Below are 18600 nucleotides of genomic sequence, written 5' to 3' on the forward strand. Positions count from 1 at the left end.
TACAGTTCTAATGTCGTTTCTTTAATTGTTTTTCTACCCAGTAGAACGCAAACTCATTTTATAGTAACAGAACCAATGTGATCAGCAGACACTGATTATGCAAGAGGAACCAGTAATATATTATCAGTAACTGGTTAATCATTAATACAAAAAGAGTGGGGAAAGTAACAAACAAAAGTGAGAATAGGGCTGTGTTTAAAGGGTGAATAACACACACAAAACACAAACAAGAGGTTTGAGCCACACAGCCAATGCGTACCTTTTGCTTTAGCTGCCTCAATGGTAGCTATGTTAATGGGAGTTGAGGAAGAGAGGAGAGGGGTAAGGCAGTCATCAAAGGTAGCCAGAGACAGGAAATGCAACAGTAAAATAAAACTGTAAAATCCAGTGTAAGACACAGATAGCAGAATATAGGCTAACACCCATTTCATGGTCATGGACCAGTAAAATGTCATCAAAACACATTAGTGAGTGGGCGGTAAGGTTAGAGTGAAGAAGGCTGTTGGAGAATAAGATGGTGCTGGTGTTAAAGGGTCATGACGACTTAGGTGTGGAGAGCTGAGGGGGGATTTGGCTGAGAACTAAGAGTCTAAGGACTGGAGTGAGATGGGCAACAGTGACCAGGCAGGACGACGCATTTGCACAGTCCAAACCTACAGCACACATGCAGTCAGACGCTCAGAGACAAAGACAAGTAAACATTTTAATATGGGTGAATATATAATTGCGGGACATTTTGTAACATAGTTGACAAGTATCATAGTTGACATTTTTGCTGTTTTCAGGCCTAAAATCAACATTTCTTTTATTCTAACCAAACACCACATGGCATTTATAGACAAAGATTCTTCTAAACATCATATATGCAATTCAGTAAAATAGAAAGTCTTTTATAAAGATATTGTGATAAACCTGTTTACACTTGACTTACACACTACTTTATGTTAAATAACTCAGAAAGCCTTGGAGTCTTGCCAGTCTTTTCTTAAGGAGGAAATGACATCATGTGGAGCAGGTCATGTGATCTGGAATTAACACACTTCCTTGAGAGGTGTTTTTGTAATGGGGAACTTAGTTGAAAGTGATTTCTCGGACACAGATACAATTTATTTTCCAGAAAAAATTTGATATATTGCCAAAAAAAGAACTCTGTCATGATTATCTCAACTTAATAAAAAGAACACAATGAAAATATATTTTTTAAATAAGTTCATTTTATTATAGTTCAGCTCATTGGAAGGTGGTTGTTATTAAATTCGGAGGTTATTTAGTTGACAGTTTAGTGATATCCAGTCATTTTGTATTAATAAGTGATTGTTTCCTTAATATATAATTATTGTAAAGACATGATCATAATGAACATAAAAAAACATATATTTTTTTAATTTTAATTAAAAATGGATGAAAGATATAGTATCTCATGGACATCAAAAATCTCTCAATTATATACTGACCCACATAATTTTAGAAACATAACAAACATTATGAATATTTCTAGTTAAAAATGGGTGCTTGGCATTGTGGACCTCGACATGTTAAATTAGTTCATTTGCTTTTTATCGGATGTGTAGGTCTATTTAAAGCATCTAAGCCAATCACAAGAAATATTTTTCAGAGAAATGGTTATGAATTCTTAACGAAAGAGTTGCGTTAAAACAACAGTCTGCATGATGAATTTTCGCCATGACTACTTTTCCTCTGCAGGACAGCATAGCAGCAGGTGCTCTGTTGTTGGTGACACTTGGGAAAACAGTTTATCCTAATGTCCTCTGAAAGAGCTGTGTGCCTCAGTGCATTCTCCCAGAACATCAGAATATAATATCAGCAGTGGTACAGTGGATTACAAATAAAGAAAGAAAGAAAAACACAATCATATGCCCTCTTTTTGTTTGAACCAGCCTATCTGACCTGAAAACCGTGATTAGGGGAGCAGACATGGACAATGACATTTTCCGAAAGGTCACAACATGTGGTTTCTCCTTCTCCTTCAATTGCTCTGCAGCTTCTGTGAGCTTCCAGCGTGGCTCTCAGCATGTCCTCTGGCGGACGAGGCCAGGCGCTGACCTTTAGATCAGAGGGTCAGTAACCACGTCCAGGTGACAGGATGACCTCCCTGACTAGCCAGACCCTGACTCAACCCAAAAACTTTCTGTGGTGGGGGGGTGGGGCTTGAGTCAAAGTGTAGCCAGTGCTTCCTGTGGCTAGCATGCGTCATTGATCTAGAACCCTTCAAAGAGACTAACAGAACAGGAAAGCTAGTCTTCACAAACTGGAAGCAAGCACGGAAAGTCTTCAGCTCCAGATGTTTTTGCAATATGTATATTGCTACAATTACATTTACAACATTCGCAACTCTAACCAAGCTACCTCAGTACCCATCTTTTTGACTATCTATTGTGACTGAGCTGAAAAAAAGCCTTTTAGGTTCACTGCAGGAATAAGGAGCAAACAAAACTGTCAGCTTGGTTTCAACTGCATGAAAGTGTTCTAATAAGGACATTTTAGCGACAACAGTAATGTTGACCTCTATATGTTGCTCATGATCTTTCATTTGACATTATACATCTCCTTACTTTAACTTAAAGGAATGTGTCTACATTTTGAGATATTCATTTAGTTGTTTTATTTTTAAAAGTTAGATGAGACAATCTGTACTACTCCGGTTTTATTGAATTTCCCTTTGGAGATTAATAGTTATTGTATTGTTATTGTATTGTATTGTTTCAACACTTGCTTTTTGCGATCATCTTCATCACAAAGCCTCAAAACAGAGCTAAACATCTAATCTAACTGTCTAAAGACAAGAAAACCCAATTACAAACAAACAAAAGGCCATTTCCACTGCAAGAACTTACATGCAGTTTTAGGGCGGCCTGAACATTTGTGTGTTCTGCGGTGGGAACCTCGCCTGTAGAACCTCCTCCAGGGTGGTTTTCAGGCAATGAAGTACCTATTCCAGGGAAGGTACTTCTGAGCAGCCCTGAAAATTTGCTTTTCGAATGAGTCACACAAACGTGGTATAATTTGTTCATCGGTTAGCATTAGAAGTGCCTGGAGGTGGGTTTGTTACCTCTGGACAGAGCAAAGACAACCATTTCTCCCTGTTCCCAGTCCTTATGTGAAGATAGCCAGCCTGCCTAGGTGTTGGCTCCAGCTACAGATTTTCTATGTAAACCTTAGCACAGTGTCAATCTTCTTACCTAAATCTTAGCATGAATGTCAATCAGTATACTGTCAGGTTTGTACATTTGCCTTTCAAGCTGTAAATCTTCCTTTATTGGTGTAGCCTACAAACAGTATTATAGTGTGCTGTAGTTACCCAGCATCTTGAATAGTTTTCTCTACCGATGTGCTTGTGGATTACCAGATCATGTAACACCGCCTCTTAGCCATGAAGAAAGGAAAAAAAATAAAAAATCAGGTTTGCCCGTGAGATACAGCGTGTAGAACAACACAGGCCTGGTGACAAAGAGTGAGAAAATGTCCCTAAGGGTAGAGAGTTGGCCAAACAGCAGCCTGCAAGGAGGAATCAAAGAGTAGGATTACTGAGTGTAGAACACACTTACCGGTCTGTAAGGTCTGCTTTCCCCCTGACAACACTCCCAGCGGAAGAGTTCCAGTTGGGGTCAGGCCTTTGAGTGTTAACACACTCTCACTTTCCTCCCTAGTTCACAAACAAAACACAGGCACACAAGGTACATGCAAATTACATTTCAGTAAGCAGGGCAACAGACACCTGTTCTGTAGCTATGAGGTCATGAGTTCAACAATCACAGGATATTTAACCCGTGTCCATTCATTCAATCCTTGATAAGAGTGACAGACTGTGAGCTGTAAATGCCTCAAGCCAAACTGCTAGTATGTGTCCTGGATTTGTAAGTGGGTCAATGACAACTTGTGTCAATTTTAGCAGCTGAAGCAATATTTTTAAAGGATCAGTTATCAGAGTAAAGACTTGTGTCAACACACTCTTAAAGCTGCTGTCCGGAGTTTCCGTTTGTTTTCAATTTATGTATCATTTTTTAACAAAGCTTAAATGTGTTAGTCTAGTTCGATACTATAATATAAAGTTAGTATAATGCGATATGAAAATTTATTCCTGAGCTCCGCCTTCCTCTCATAGACCCCCATGTTATTCCAAAAAGCGCCGGTTGCTGCCGACCAATCAAGTTCGAGCTTCAGCTTTGTCATGCTGTCAATCAACGGTTACGCGCACAGCCAGTAAGACCATGCAGAGGTGGGCGAGCTACGCACTACGCAACCGCGCGCACATTTGTTTTGCTTGTGGAGGAGAGAGCATCAGGGCTCAGCAACTTCCAGAAAAGTTACCAATCCCACGGCTTGTCAGGCCAAGAGACTGCAGGACGTTTTTTGGCTCGGGGTGCTCGCGTCGCTCCCCGACCACGGCCTCCATAGCCCGCCTGACGGCTTCGTTTAGATGCCCGACCTCTGGAGGAAGATGTTGGGGCGTCTGGGACATACTCTTCGTCAGAGGAGTCATGCAATTCTGAACTCTAGATAGAAATAAATAAACAATCTAACACATATACACGCGTAAATGCACTAAGTTTGATAAACAACGTCATCGAGAGGGATACACGAGTGTAATCACATATTGAAACTTTACTCGTTATTCCTAGCAGATTCATGTTATTTTGGTATTAGGACAAGTTAGACTCAATACAGAATTCTAACGTAATTCCTTTATTATTTACTAAATGTACTAAATGTAGAAGAGGGGAAAACAGCAAAACAGGCGAGATGCTGCAGCACTCCGGGCACTCCTCTCAGGTACTGCGCGCGTGCACAAATAAAGGGGCGAAATCAGAGGGAGGGACCAACAGCGTTTCGGGAGACGCTGCGATTCAAACTCCGGACAGCAGCTTTAAGTGAACATATCTTTAGCACTACCGTTCAGTAGTTTGGGTTTACCCAGACAATTTCATGTTTTCCATGAAAACTGCCATTTTTATTTATGTGCTAACATAACTGCACAACAGTTTTCTAATCATCAATGAGCCTTTCAACACCATTAGCTAACACAATGTAGCATTAGAACACAGGAGTGATGGTTGCTGGAAATGTTCCTCTGTACCCCTATGGAGGTATTCCATCAAAAAATCAGCTGTTTCCAGCTACAATAGTCATTTACCACATTAACTATGTCTACACTCTATTTTTGATCAATTTCATGCTATCTTCATTGAAAGAAACATTTCTTTAAAAAAATAAGGACATTTCTAAGTGACCCCAAACTTTTGAACGGTAGTGTATACAGTCATGTCAAAACTTATTAGACCACCCTTGCTTTCTTCTATTTCTTGTTCATTTTAGGCACATTTGTTATAATAATATAAAATGATAACAAAAATAGCTCATAAGAGTTTAATTTAAGAGTTGATATCTAGACATTTTCTATGGTATTCTTGATAACCAAAATCCCTCAAGTTCTTCCATCAATAGCTATGGCATTGTTCTGCCAAAAACAGGTTTTAGGATTCCATGTTTTCTTTTCTGTCTGTTTTAGTCACATGATCCACACAGGAGTTAGGACTTGAGTCATAACCATTGTTTTTGATGATTTAGATGGCGGCAGCCATGCATCTCAGCATGCTCTCCACCAGCTTCTGACATTGTTCTGCTTTCACAGCAGCACATTCCTGTTGCAAAAATTCAAAATGATTTGTTTTTGGGCTGTGGTTGCGTTTGATGATTTTCCACAGGATTCCAATTTGATTTAGATCTGGTGATTGAGCAGGCCAAGGCATGGTTCCACTGTTCTGGTTCTCCATCCAGGCTTCAGCTAAGCTTACCATGTGGCAAGGGGCATTGTCTTGTTGGAAAATCCAGTAATTGGAGGCAGGAAAGAGTTTTCCAGCTGATGGAAGAAGACTGTTTTCAAGAGTAGCCCTGTATATGACCTGGTTCATTCGTCCTTTACAAGCTTGCATTTGCCCTGTTCCACTCATACTGAAACAATCCCAGATGGTCACTGATCCACCCCCATGTTTTACTGTAGGGGCGAGACAGTCTGGTTTTAAGACTTCTCCAGGCTTCCTCCTAGATAGGAAGTTGGCTGAAGTGGGAACTGAAAATTGGATTCATCACTGAAGAGAACCTTAACCCAATCATCAATGGTCCAATCCTTGTGATCCCCAGCAAAGAATAACCAGGCTTTCCTCTGCCTTTCCTTGATGAAGGGCTTCTTCCTGCCCTATGTGACTTCAAACCAGCTTCAAGAAGTGGCTTTCCTTATCCAACAAGTCCCATTTCTCCACAGTGCCCACTCATTTTTAAGGTCCCTGGAGGTCTGACAGCGATTCCTGAAACAGGGATAGAAAGATGTTTCCTGACCAGCTAGCAGTTTGGTAGAACCATGTTAGGCTTGTTTTTTCTTGGTGTAATGAACGGCTGTCTTGGAGATATCCAGTTTTGTCGCAACCTGTCTCTCACTCATGCCAATTTCCAGCCATGCCAAGATGGCTGTCTTTGTGGCTTCACACAATTCTTTAGTTTTTGGCATTATGTGAGAGCTGACGACTTCTGAGTTGTGCTGCTGCTTGAATGTAAGCAGGAAACCACTTTAGGCCTTTGCATGTGCAGCGCTGCTAATGACATGAAATGGCCACTTACAGTGTCTTGTGAAAGTATTCGGCCCCCTTGAACTTTTCAACCTTTCGCCACATTTCAGGCTTCAAACATAAAGATATAAAATTGTAATTTTTTGTCAAGAATCAACAACAATTGGGACACAATCGTGAAGTGGAATGAAATTTATTGGATATTTGAAACTTTTTTAACAAATAAAAACCTGAAAAGTGGGGTGTGCAATATTATTCGGCCCCTTTACTTTCAGTGCAGCAAACTCACTCCAGAAGTTCAGTGAGGATCTCTGAATGATCCAATGTTGTCCTAAATGACTGATGATGATAAATAGAATCCACCTGTGTGTAATCAAGTCTCCGTATAAATGCACCTGCTCTGTGATAGTCTCAGGGTTCTGTTTAAAGTGCAGAGAGTATCATGATGACCAAGGAACACACCAGGCAGGTCCGAGATACTGTTGTGGAGAAGTTTAAAGCCGAATTTGGATACAAAAAGATTTCCCAAGCTTTAAACATCTCAAGGAGCACTGTGCAAACAATCATATTGAAATGGAAGGAGTATCAGACCACTGAAAATCTACCAAGACCCGGCCGTCCCTCTAAACTTTCACCTCCAACAAGGAGAAGACTGATCAGAGATGCAGCCAAGAGGCCCATGATCACTCTGGATGAACTGCAGAGATCTACAGCTGAGGTGGGAGAGTCTGTCCATAGGACAACAATCAGTCGTACACTGCACAAATCTGGCCTTTATGGAAGAGTGGCAAGAAGAAAGCCATTTCTCAAAGATATCCATAAAAAGTCTGGTTTAAAGTTTGCCACAAGCCACCTGGGAGACACACCAAACATGTGGAAGAAGGTGCTCTGGTCACATGAAACCAAAATCCAACTTTTTGGCCACAATGCAAAACGATATGTTTGGCGTAAAAGCAACACAGCTCATCACCCTGAACACACCATCCCCACTGTCAAACATGGTGGTGGCAGCCTCATGGTTTGGGCCTGCTTTTCTTCAGCAGGGACAGGGAAGATGGTTAAAATTGATGGGAAGATGAATGGAGCCAAATACAGGAGCATTCTGGAAGAAAACCTGTTGGAGTCTGCAAAAGACCTGAGACTGGGACGGAGATTTATCTTCCAACAGGACAATGATCCAAAACATAAAGCCAAATCTACAATGGAATGGTTCACAAATAAACGTATCCAGGTGTTAGAATGGCCAAGTCAAAGTCCAGACCTGAATCCAATCGAGAATCTGTGGGCAGAGCTGAAGACTGCTGTTCACAAACGCTCTCCATCCAACCTCACTGAGCTCGAGCTGTTTTGCAAGGAAGAATGGGCAAGAATTTCAGTCTCTCGATGTGCAAAACTGATAGAGACATACCCCAAGCGACTTGCAGCTGTAATTGCAGCAAAAGGTGGCGCTACAAAGTATTAATGCAAGGGGGCCGAATAATTGCACTTCTCAGGTTTTTATTTGTTAAAAAAAGTATAAAATATCCTATAAATTTCGTTCCACTTCACGATTGTGTCCCACTTGTTGTTGATTCTTGACAAAAAATTAAAATTTTATATCTTTATGTTTGAAGCCTGAAATGTGGTGAAAGGTTGAAAAGTTCAAGGGGGCCGAATACTTTCACAAGGCACTGTATATACCCTGGTAATACAATTAAACTGATGCATGTCAAAAAAGACATAAAGCATTATGGAATCAGCTGCATTTTTGTCGTGTTCATTGTATTCTTCAAGTGATATACCTTTAGTGGTGCCAGGCATTGAAATGAACAAGAAACTGAAGAAAACAAGGGTGGTCTAATAATTTTTTTTTCTGTGACTGTATTTTCAAAAATTTTCTCTACTTCAGAAGAGACTACAGGTGACATCTGAAATCAGACGAAGCTTTGCAAAGTTGCAAATTGCACATTTTGAAAATTGAAAAAAAAAAAGAGAATGGAAAAAATAGATAACTAATATGTGTTTTCATATATTGAAATGTATCAGTATCTTTAATACCACTGACCCACATACACTGGTCTGAAAGACAGGGTGCTCTACATCTTACCCACTTACAGCAGTGTGACAAGCTAGCAGCAGCAGCATAATCTGGAATAATGTCTAATGCCATTATACTGTCTAGGTGCTTCGTGACTCATCTTGTGCCAGCTCATTAATCCTGGCAGACCAACATTGTGTTTTCGAACACAGCTTCATTGTGCACTCAGCTGACTCCCTTCCTTTCGCCAACACTTCCGCATCCTACTGACCCTGTGGTAAAATGCATTTTATGTTACTATCCTGACAGCTGACTGCACTGAGAGCCATATATATGAACATAGGGTGTTTTCGGATAAAGCATTATCATAAAAAAGGAACAGGAGCATCAAAGGGACAGTGTAAAAGACAAGGTCAGACCTGAGAACAGAGAAGACTCGGGCCATTTTCCCCACAGCGCGAATCTTGTTCCGGATCACCTCTTTGCGCATCGCTGAGGTGCCACCTGGGAACAAGTTCAAATTGGAAAGTTAAAACATAGCACACTGCTGTTTCCATCCTTTGCTAATAATTTCTTAGTACTTAACATTCAAATTAAAATACAAAATGCTAGATGAAAGACTAGAGAGAAGAGAACAAGGGATGAAGCTGTAATACATCCAAGAGATGAAATAAGTGCAGAGCGGCTGTACTTCAGGGAGCAGAAGTCTCTCATCAACACCAGACATGTGACAGAAGTTGAATTATGCTGAAGTGCTGCGGCTAAATCACCTTCCAGCATTTGATGTCAAGTAAGAGTGTGCCGGGATTAATTTTCAAATCATCTAATTTAAAAAGCAAATTACAAATGTGATTCCCAGAAGAACCAGAGATGGCTGTGGTGAAAGTCTACAATGTAAACACTGGAGATGTGCACAAATGAGCACACATATCATAGTTACATAATTTTAGATCAAAGCAAACATTAATGTTTCAACATCTCTGAATTGTTGAAGCGTTAGACAAAAATGTGAGTAATATTGACACTTGTTTCCTGACAGACAGTAATCTGTTAGGAACAATTTGTCTACCATCACAATAAATTTATAGTAGATTAGGTACTGGTCACACCAGCTAATGTTAACTTCTTTAAACTAACATACTGAATGCTCTTAACCTGAGCTTGGTGCTGCCCATAGTAGATTTATCAGGCTAATGTCTTACCATTCAGGCCTTGTTCACACATACATGGGTAATTTATAAAACAAGGGTTATTCTTCGTTCTCAAACAAAATCTCTGTCCACATCATGTAAAAACACAATTAAGGTTGTGTCAAGAGTTTGCCAAAACAACAGGCGGTGATATAATCCTAACCGTAACGCCAGGATGACCTATTAAAAGCTTAAAAAACACTATGAATGGTTTTCAAACCAACAATGGAAACAGGGAATCATATGCATGGACTGTTTCTGATGCCTCTATTTGTAAATCTAATAGAACAGTAATTGTATATTTGTGTGTAAACGTGTATAAAGTCCTTTTAGGAACATTATCACCAGCACTACTTCATCCACATCCGCCACTGCACAAAATCACGTCATGTAAACACAGGAGAAAATGGTGCTCATATTGACTCTCACAAGCCAAAACTCCATTTCTCCCTATCTATATATCAATACTGCCAACAGTTACAGTCTGAATATATTCAACCTAGGAGGAGATTTTCAAAAGCTCCATTTTCAAACTGTGTTTGTGTGTGTTTTAAGAAAAATCTAAAATTATCATGTGGCATGATCATATTAAACATAAGAGATGGTGAAGGTATCAGCTGGCCAATTTCTGTTTGTGACAAAAAGAACATAATCCTGTACAGTGTACCATCTACCATCAAAATCAAAAGAAGGCATCTACCAATATAGTTTATTAGGGTCAGTGATAATCAGTGATAACCAACATTTGGGGCCATGAAAATCAAAAGTAAAATGACAATCAGAACAACAATGCAAAAGTTAAATTTCCTACCTTTGTTACCTTATTATTATTGATACAAATGTTTAATTAAGAGAGAACATTTCAGCAAATATCTTTCAGTGTTGGTTTTAAAGTTGGCAGTTTTCCATGTTGTGTAACCAATCAGATAGCCAGACCACAGTGTAGAGACTACAGACGGAGACTCAGCTGTATGGGACTTATAAATTAATTTTTCATGGGAATAAGTTAAAAATAATAATAATAATAAGTGGACAAATACTACACATCCATTTCTATAATCACCTAGCCTGATAATCAAATCCCAAATTAAAAAGGTCTAAGTGTAAATTATCATTCTTTTAAATGTACCTTCATAAAGATCGTCTCCCTCCGACATGAGCTCGTCATCAGAGCAAATGTTCAGTACATTCACCAGCATCTCCGTCACTGTCAGGGAGGGAAGCCACAAAACAACTTAAGTTAAGACTGGTGCCAAATATATGTTTGAGGCAAGTTTGTGGCATTGCCTGTCCTCACTATGAAAGTTTGTTTTATCTGGAAAAGAACACTTTCGTAGTCAATTTAAATTTCATTTTAAAGTCTAAGGGTACACATTTATGCAAATTATGGTAGGTCTAAACATTCTCCTGATGTTCAGCAGGTTGCTATAGAACCAACACCTTTTACAATAATTAGCCTTTAGCAGGAAAGCAACAAAAAATGTCCCAATGTAAAACCATGCAGTAACAAAGGCGTTATGCACTTATCATTTTAATTTCCATCTTGTCAACTGTTGGTCTGCTGTTTTCCAGATGGCAATTTCAGATTAGATATGGAAGTTTCTCAGGAGCAAATGGCAGACAAATTGAGTAAATTGGCTAAAACATGCAAAGGATATATTTTTAAAAGAACTCCTGACTCTTCAGAGATTTACAAAGCAAGCAACATTTACTATTTCATTGTGAATTGTGTTCATCTCTCTTAAAATTCCACCGGCTGTGTTCTGAATGAACAATGAAAAAGTGTAATTGGCCATAAACTGGCCCATTTTAAAATTCACACCTATTCTATAATTTAACAGAAATAAAAAGACACTGGACACGTCTGGATATTCTAAAAAGCCACTGGATCATAGACAACTGTATACAGCATTTTTTTTGGCTTTCTAGCTCCATTTGTCTTTCAAACAACTAACATACCTTTCTCTCCAACAAAAGGCAAAGACCATGTAAAGACATCCATAAAGTTGGGCAACCAGTAAGGGTGGGGGGAGCAGTTGAACTGCCGAATGTTCATCACGTTGTTCTCATATTTTAACACAGCAGCTAGGATTGACAGAGGGAAAGAGATGGGAGGAGAGATTCAAGGACTGAAGCCTGGTAAAAACAGGAAGAACAACACTACTGAGAAAAAATGACAGAAACCTTTGTTGTTGTAGACGTCTAGGTAATTTGGAGCTGAAAAGATTGTGATTAATGAAGGGAAGCCTGTGGTCTGGCTTTTTCTGTACATCCGATACCTGTGCAGCCACAAATAGAAACCCTCATTACACATATTCTATAATAAAAAATTTGCAGAAAATTCATTTTCCAGAATATCACTTACCCTGCATCCTGTGCTTCATGGGCTCTTATTACTGACAGCAAGTTATTATTTACCAAAAAGTCACAGACTGCTGAGTAACTGCAAAGAGAAAGAGAACAAGAGAAAAAGAGGGTAAACCTGTTAAACCACTGTCAAAGCTTATTCCAAACTTAAACCATTACAGGAACAGCATGATGCCACTTAAGGCCAATTGACTGTTGTTGGCCTAAGGAAATACTTGGATATTTATTTTCAGCATGCTGTGCCGCCTGGTCCGTTGAGCTAGGGGTTTAAAGATGCTGGGTGTACAGAGGCAGAAATCTGAGTATTTATGGGCTCCAGAAAGTTGAGAACTAAAATACAGAGGAAAAGCAGGCAAGATCTGCTGGATGAGAATACTTTAGGGTACCACTAATCCAGTAGTGAAGCTCAAGATATATTAGTGTGGGTACACGTACAGCATCACACCAAAGTGAATGGTTTCTTACAGTTAACACCTCTCTGGAGTTAAGACCAGGCAGAATTCAGTTGAACCAAGTACTTGTGTCTTACTTTAGTTTAAACCACCAGCTGGTCTAAAACTGTGATTAACCCAGTGGTGCCACTGAATCTTGAGAAACTAAAACGTCACCAATATGCTTTTTTTTAGGGCAAACATCAACATCGATAATCAGCATCAACAAGATCAATGAGTCATATATAAAACTGATATACATTTGTAGCAAAAAAACAAAACAAAACTGTATCTTGGTGCCAGAATCACACAATCTCTAACAAAAAAACTGATTTATGTTTTAAAAAGAGAAAGTTCTAACACCTATCCTTAAGCTTCGATTGGCTATTACTGGAGGCATGTAACAAATCAGCTTAACACTTCTCCTGTGTTCTGGAGAAACTAAAGAGCATAGTGACTACAGAAAGAGGCAGGAGGCTGAAACATAGCCATATCAGCACATTTATAAATTCATGTATTTCATTGGAAATCCATTTAAAGAAACAACAATACCAATATTTGGAAGTAATTACACAATGAGGCATTTGCTGCAATTTTTGTGAAACATAAAGTAACTAATTCTCATTTTACGTTCCTACCAAACAGCATTTTAATGAAGCATCAGTAAGAACCAGTCACCTCTTTCATACTTTGGTGGCTAATATGTTAGGAAGCTAACACCGCTGTTGCTAATAAGCTCAGCCTGCAGTACTTGGGCACAGAGATGCTATAAGCTAAATGCTAACTGGTGCTAAAGAATTTGGAGAAATGTTTGAATGCTGTTTTTCTGACAGATGCTGGGATTGCGATTTGAACTGCAATATCATTTTGTAAGGTAAGGTTAACTGTCACATAAGTAGGTTGGCATGAATTTGTGAAACCACTTGACACAACAGTTTAGGTGTGACACATGCTGCATAATATCATATACCCTAACTTTGCCAGTTGCATTGTATCAAATATCAGTTTGAAATTTTATTAATCATTCAGCACCAATGCCAACTGACATCAGCAAGAACAGTGTTTAGCATTTTCTTCTAGCTTAGTTTAGAATATGCTAATATTTGCTAGTAAACACTAAACACAGCTAAGTACAGCTAAGGCTGATGTGAATTGCATTAGCTTTGCAGGTCATAAACTCACATATAAGACAAAAATAGATTTTGGCGTGACGATGAAAATGAGCAGGATCATCAACTATGTTACAATTTATCCTGAAGGAGACCTAACAGAGCAATTAAGCAAATATACCACACATAGAATAAGACCTAGTTTATCTAGCGCAACCTGTTTTAATGAAGAGATGCATTATTCTCTTCTTTGTACAGATATTTGTGGCTACATTTGAACTTACACATAGCTGATGTAACCAATGGGATATCAACAAAGGCAACAAACAGTTGAAGTTGCATTCAGAAAGAGAATTTAAAAAATGCCTCCTGAGATTAACAACTTAAAATGTTTGCTTGTGAAAGTGTTATTGTGTGTAATTAAAATAACTGCATGATTTTTCTTTTCTATTCTAAACAGCCCGTTATATCTTTTGACCGACAGAACTGCACACAAGCTTTTTTTTATTGTGCTATTAAGTTGTTTATTTGTCTGCTCTTGAGTATTTAGAACCCATTTTCACACTATATTCTGAGCAATCTCTTTGCCTCTGTTTACTTATTTTGTCATGTGTTAATCTATTTTGAACAAGCTGTTTTTATCTGTTAATCTGTTTTGAGAGGGACATTTTTGAAACTGCCTCAATAAGCTGTTTGACCTACAAAAAGTGAAGCACCATCCTCTGACCTGTGTGATGCAGTCTATTTTATATTTTCATTATCATAGGTCATTATCTTTGTGGGTTTTTTTTCAGACTGATCTACAAAAAGCACTGCACAACTGCAAGAAATCACTGTTAATATTTCAATAAAATCCTGTCTTTGTATCAGTCTGTCAGTAGTACTTCTGTGGAGTCAGACTAAAGCAGGAACGATGAAGGCAGTTCAATGTAATACCTGAAAAAGTAAGAGCAGCCTCTGACGGAGTTATGGTTGAAGTGTTCAGATGTCTTTTCACTGCCATAGTCCTCACCAGGGTCAGCCCAGATCAGGTCGCACATTGGCCCAAATGCTGGAGGCTCTTTAAACCTGTCTAACTGTTGATTACAAAACACAAATACACTTGCTTGAGATGATGTATGATTTAAGTCAAATTCTTATAAGCAGGAAACCACATTGCGAAAAGGAAATGTAATTTTGCAAATGTAATTTTAGAAAAGTAAAACCATACAAAAAAAAAAGCCATGGAGATTCATAGATCTTCTATGCTTTGCCACTACTTTGTATGTCAGTGGGGCTTACTTACTTTCCTTATGTCATCTAGGCAGTTGATTTCTGGTGAGAGTCCACCATGTACACACAGGAACTGTTGGTTGAGTAGGGCAGCAAGGGGCAGGCAGTCAAAGGCCTCCATACAGGCATCATACACCCGTTCAGAGTATTTAATTTTACCTGCAGCAAAAACACAGCAACAAACAAAATGCATTGCTGTTAGTTTCTGTATCTATACTTGCCTACTATAGTATCTACAGTCATATAAAAAATGATTAGACCATCCCTGTTTTCTTCTATTTCTTGTTCATTTTAATGCCTGGTACAACTAAAAGTACATCTGTTTGGACAAATATAATGATAACAACAAAATAGCTCATAAGAGTTTAACTTAAGAGTTGATATCTACACATTTTCCACGGTTTTCTTGATAATAACCAAAATCACTTAAGTTCTTCCATCAATAGCTATGGCATTGCAATTCCAAAAACTGTGCTTTTAGGATTCCACGTTTTCTTTTCTGTCTGTTTTAGTCACATGATACACACAGGAGTTAGTACTTGATAACATAACCATTGTTTCTGATGTATAGAGCCACGCGCCTTGGCATGCTCTCCACCAGCTTCTGGCATTGTTCTGCTTTCACAGCAGCCCATTCTTGTTGCAAAAATTCAAACTAATTTGCTTTGGTTTTGGGCTGTGGTTCTCCATTTTTCATTTGATGACTTTCCACAGGTTTCCAACTGGAGAGCAGGCCAAGACATTGTTCCACTGTTCTGGTTCTCCATCCAGGCTTCAACTAAGCTTACCATGTGGCAAGGGGCATTGTCTTGTTGGAAAACCCAGTAATTGGAGGCAGGGAAGAGTTTTCCAGCTGTTGGAAGAAGACTGTTTTCAAGAGTAGCCCTGTATATGACCTGGGTCATTTGCCCTGTTCCACTCATACTGAAACAATCCCAGATGGTCACTGATCCACCTCCATGTTTTACTGCAGAGGCAAGACAGTCCGGTTTTAAGGCTTTTCCAGGCTTCCTCCAAACCAGTAAGTTGGCTGGAGTGGGCATCAACTGAAAATTGGATTCATCCCTGAAGATAACCTTAACCCAATCATCAACAGTTCAATCCTTGTGATCCCCAGCAAAGAGTAACCAGGCTTTCCTCTGCCTTTCCTTGATGAAGGACTTCTTCCTGCCCTATGTGACTTCAAACCAGCTTCAAGTCGGCTTCCAACTGTCCTTGTCCAACAAGTCCCATTTCTCTACAGTGCCCACTCATTTTTAAGGTCCGTGGAGGTCTGACCACGATTCCTGACACAGAAACGAATAAGTGACGGTCATCTCGTGAGTTAGAAACACGTTTCTTGCCATGACCAGCTAGCAGTTTGGTAGAACCATGTTGGGCTTGTTTTTTTTTTCTTGGTGTAATGAACGGCTGTCTTGGAGATATCCAGTTTTGTCGCTACCTGTCTCTCACTCATGCCAATTTCCAGGAGTGTCAAGATGGCTGTCATTGAGGCTTCACATAACGCTTTTGCTTTCGGCATTATGTGAGAACTGACAACTTCTGAGTTGTGCTGCTGCTTGAATGTAAGCAGGAAACCACTCAAGGCCTTTGCATGTGCAGTGCTGCTTGTAACATGAAATGGCCTCTTATATACCCTGGCAATACAATTAAACTGATGCATGTAAAATAGGACATAAGGTATTGTGGAATCAGCTGCCCTATTTTGTTGTGTCCATTGTATTCTTCAGGTAATATACCTTTAATGGTACCAGGCATTGAAATGATCAAGAAATTGAAGAAAATAAGGGCGGTCTAATAATTTCTTGCATGACTGTATCTGCAAATGTTGGTCAGAGGTGTTGTAAACAAGTAGTACAGCTCCTCTGCCAACAACAGGACTGATGATTGTTTCCAGGCAGTTTCTGCAGTTGCCTGCAGAACACTGCAGGTCAAATGAGGTCAGGAGGAAGTCGAGTCCTTATAGGGCAAGAGCAGCTAGGACACAATGCCAGGGACAACTTAGTGCCGCAATCAAGTTGGAAAAGTGTGCAGAAATGAGCTTTGTACTTGAAATAAATGTGGATAATTAAGCTTGTCAAAATTTAAGTTTAGTTATTGACCTAAGTTTGACCTCTAAATTAAACTTTTTTTTAAATGAGGAGACAATTCATTATCTGACTATTTCTGCCAAATTCTTCTGAAACTACACCACAGATTTAATGTAGTTTTTACAGACAGCTGGAGTCACATTTCGAGGATCAACTGGTCGAAGGCTGCGCAGCCATACATAACCTATGTTGTGAGTTGCAAGCTGTAAAACACACTTTGCAACTAAAGTATTTACAACATATGTATTGAAGGCGGTCATTCATATTCAAGGTGTGATACATGCCCTAACACACCATCACAGATTTTTTTACTATTTTTTGATTTCTTTTTAAAATTAATTTATTTGATTATTTAAGTATTTTAGGACTACTACAATATTGCTTCAGTAAAAACCATGTGCTCGAGAAAATCTGGACTGCACGAGTTGATTGGTGGTGTTGATGTTGCGATTTTGTACACATTTCTTATTTCCCTTTTTAAAGTCAATGAGTGCTTATGCATTTATATTCCGTTTTCTCAATATGTCCCTTGTTGTATGCCACAAGATGTGAAGACATACCAGGCTTTTAAACTTTTAGTATCTTAGTGAAAATAAAACTGGCATAATACAACATTGCAATAAAACCTCTCTCTTGACTGCCTTAGCCAAGTATGAATGAAGACTTCTTGTTGCATAAGATTCAACTATCATAAATGAATACCTGTAATAATAAAAAAACCAATAATAACACAACAGAAATTACAAATTTTGAAAGAAGGAAACTGATGGGGAGGTAAAGAGATCAATAGCTTTTAAACACTGTTTACTACCACGTAAGCTATATTACAACAAGTCAAAGTCAGTGGGCAGTTATGTTCACAGCTGCAATAAGTTTGGGCCATAAAAAGCCAGCGATGTGTGCCACTGAGTCACACTTAAGTGGTTAAATCCAAATGAAACCATGTTTCTGACGGTCTTTTCTAAAAATAGGTCATTAAAAGTCATCAAAAATAACCAATATTGACTGAAATGCAACATTTATTGTGAATTTTTAGTTATATCACTAACCCTAAGTTGTTATCCTTTACAATTGCAACACCTAATCTCTAAAGGGAATCCATCATTTCAGGTAAAGACTAAACCAGAGCAACATTAATCAAATTCAATCAGAAAGCTTTAGACTCTTCATTCACTGAACGTGTTTTTGTTGATGCATAAAGAAATAAGTGCTAGACAAAGGTGAGCAATTTGCAATTTAGCCAGCAGCCTCTGAGGAAGCCTTATAACTCAGACTAAGAAATGTCGTTTTTTTTTCCAGCCTCTGAAACTTTATCTTCTGATTTAGTTTACACACATGCTTTATGAAATAATAGATATTCAAATCTCTAAGTCTACACTGCCTCCAACAGTCACCATCCAAACCACTAACAAGCGTGTGTGTGTGTGTGTGTGTGTGTGTGTGTGTGTGTGTGTGTGTGTGTGCGCGTGTGTGTGTGTGCGCGCGCTGATTAGATGGTGTGTGGGTGTGCGTGGGTGAAGATGTAGTAAGTGAAATTCATTTG

General features: G+C 39.0%; 1 protein-coding gene across 3 annotated transcripts in view; it reads right to left on the reverse strand.

The window, feature by feature from the left end:
• The window catches only part of ppp3cca (protein phosphatase 3, catalytic subunit, gamma isozyme, a), a 38989-nt gene that overhangs the window by 6429 nt on the left and 13960 nt on the right, over nucleotides 1–18600 (reverse strand). For 2 of the 3 annotated variants that reach the window (XM_022217885.2, XM_022217886.2), the window contains exons 5-13: nucleotides 14981–15126; nucleotides 14632–14771; nucleotides 12154–12231; nucleotides 11973–12067; nucleotides 11748–11873; nucleotides 10918–10995; nucleotides 9018–9102; nucleotides 3567–3664; nucleotides 260–286 (exon numbers count right to left, since the gene is read on the reverse strand). In XM_022217885.2, coding sequence (XP_022073577.1) covers nucleotides 260–286; nucleotides 3567–3664; nucleotides 9018–9102; nucleotides 10918–10995; nucleotides 11748–11873; nucleotides 11973–12067; nucleotides 12154–12231; nucleotides 14632–14771; nucleotides 14981–15126 — 873 coding nt within the window. The remainder of the gene's footprint in view (nucleotides 1–259; nucleotides 287–3566; nucleotides 3665–9017; nucleotides 9103–10917; nucleotides 10996–11747; nucleotides 11874–11972; nucleotides 12068–12153; nucleotides 12232–14631; nucleotides 14772–14980; nucleotides 15127–18600) is intronic. The other variant, XM_022217887.2, reaches the window with a different exon arrangement.

The sequence above is a fragment of the Acanthochromis polyacanthus genome, chromosome 7 (assembly GCF_021347895.1).
Source record: "Acanthochromis polyacanthus isolate Apoly-LR-REF ecotype Palm Island chromosome 7, KAUST_Apoly_ChrSc, whole genome shotgun sequence".
Classification (NCBI taxonomy): Eukaryota; Metazoa; Chordata; class Actinopteri; family Pomacentridae; genus Acanthochromis; species Acanthochromis polyacanthus.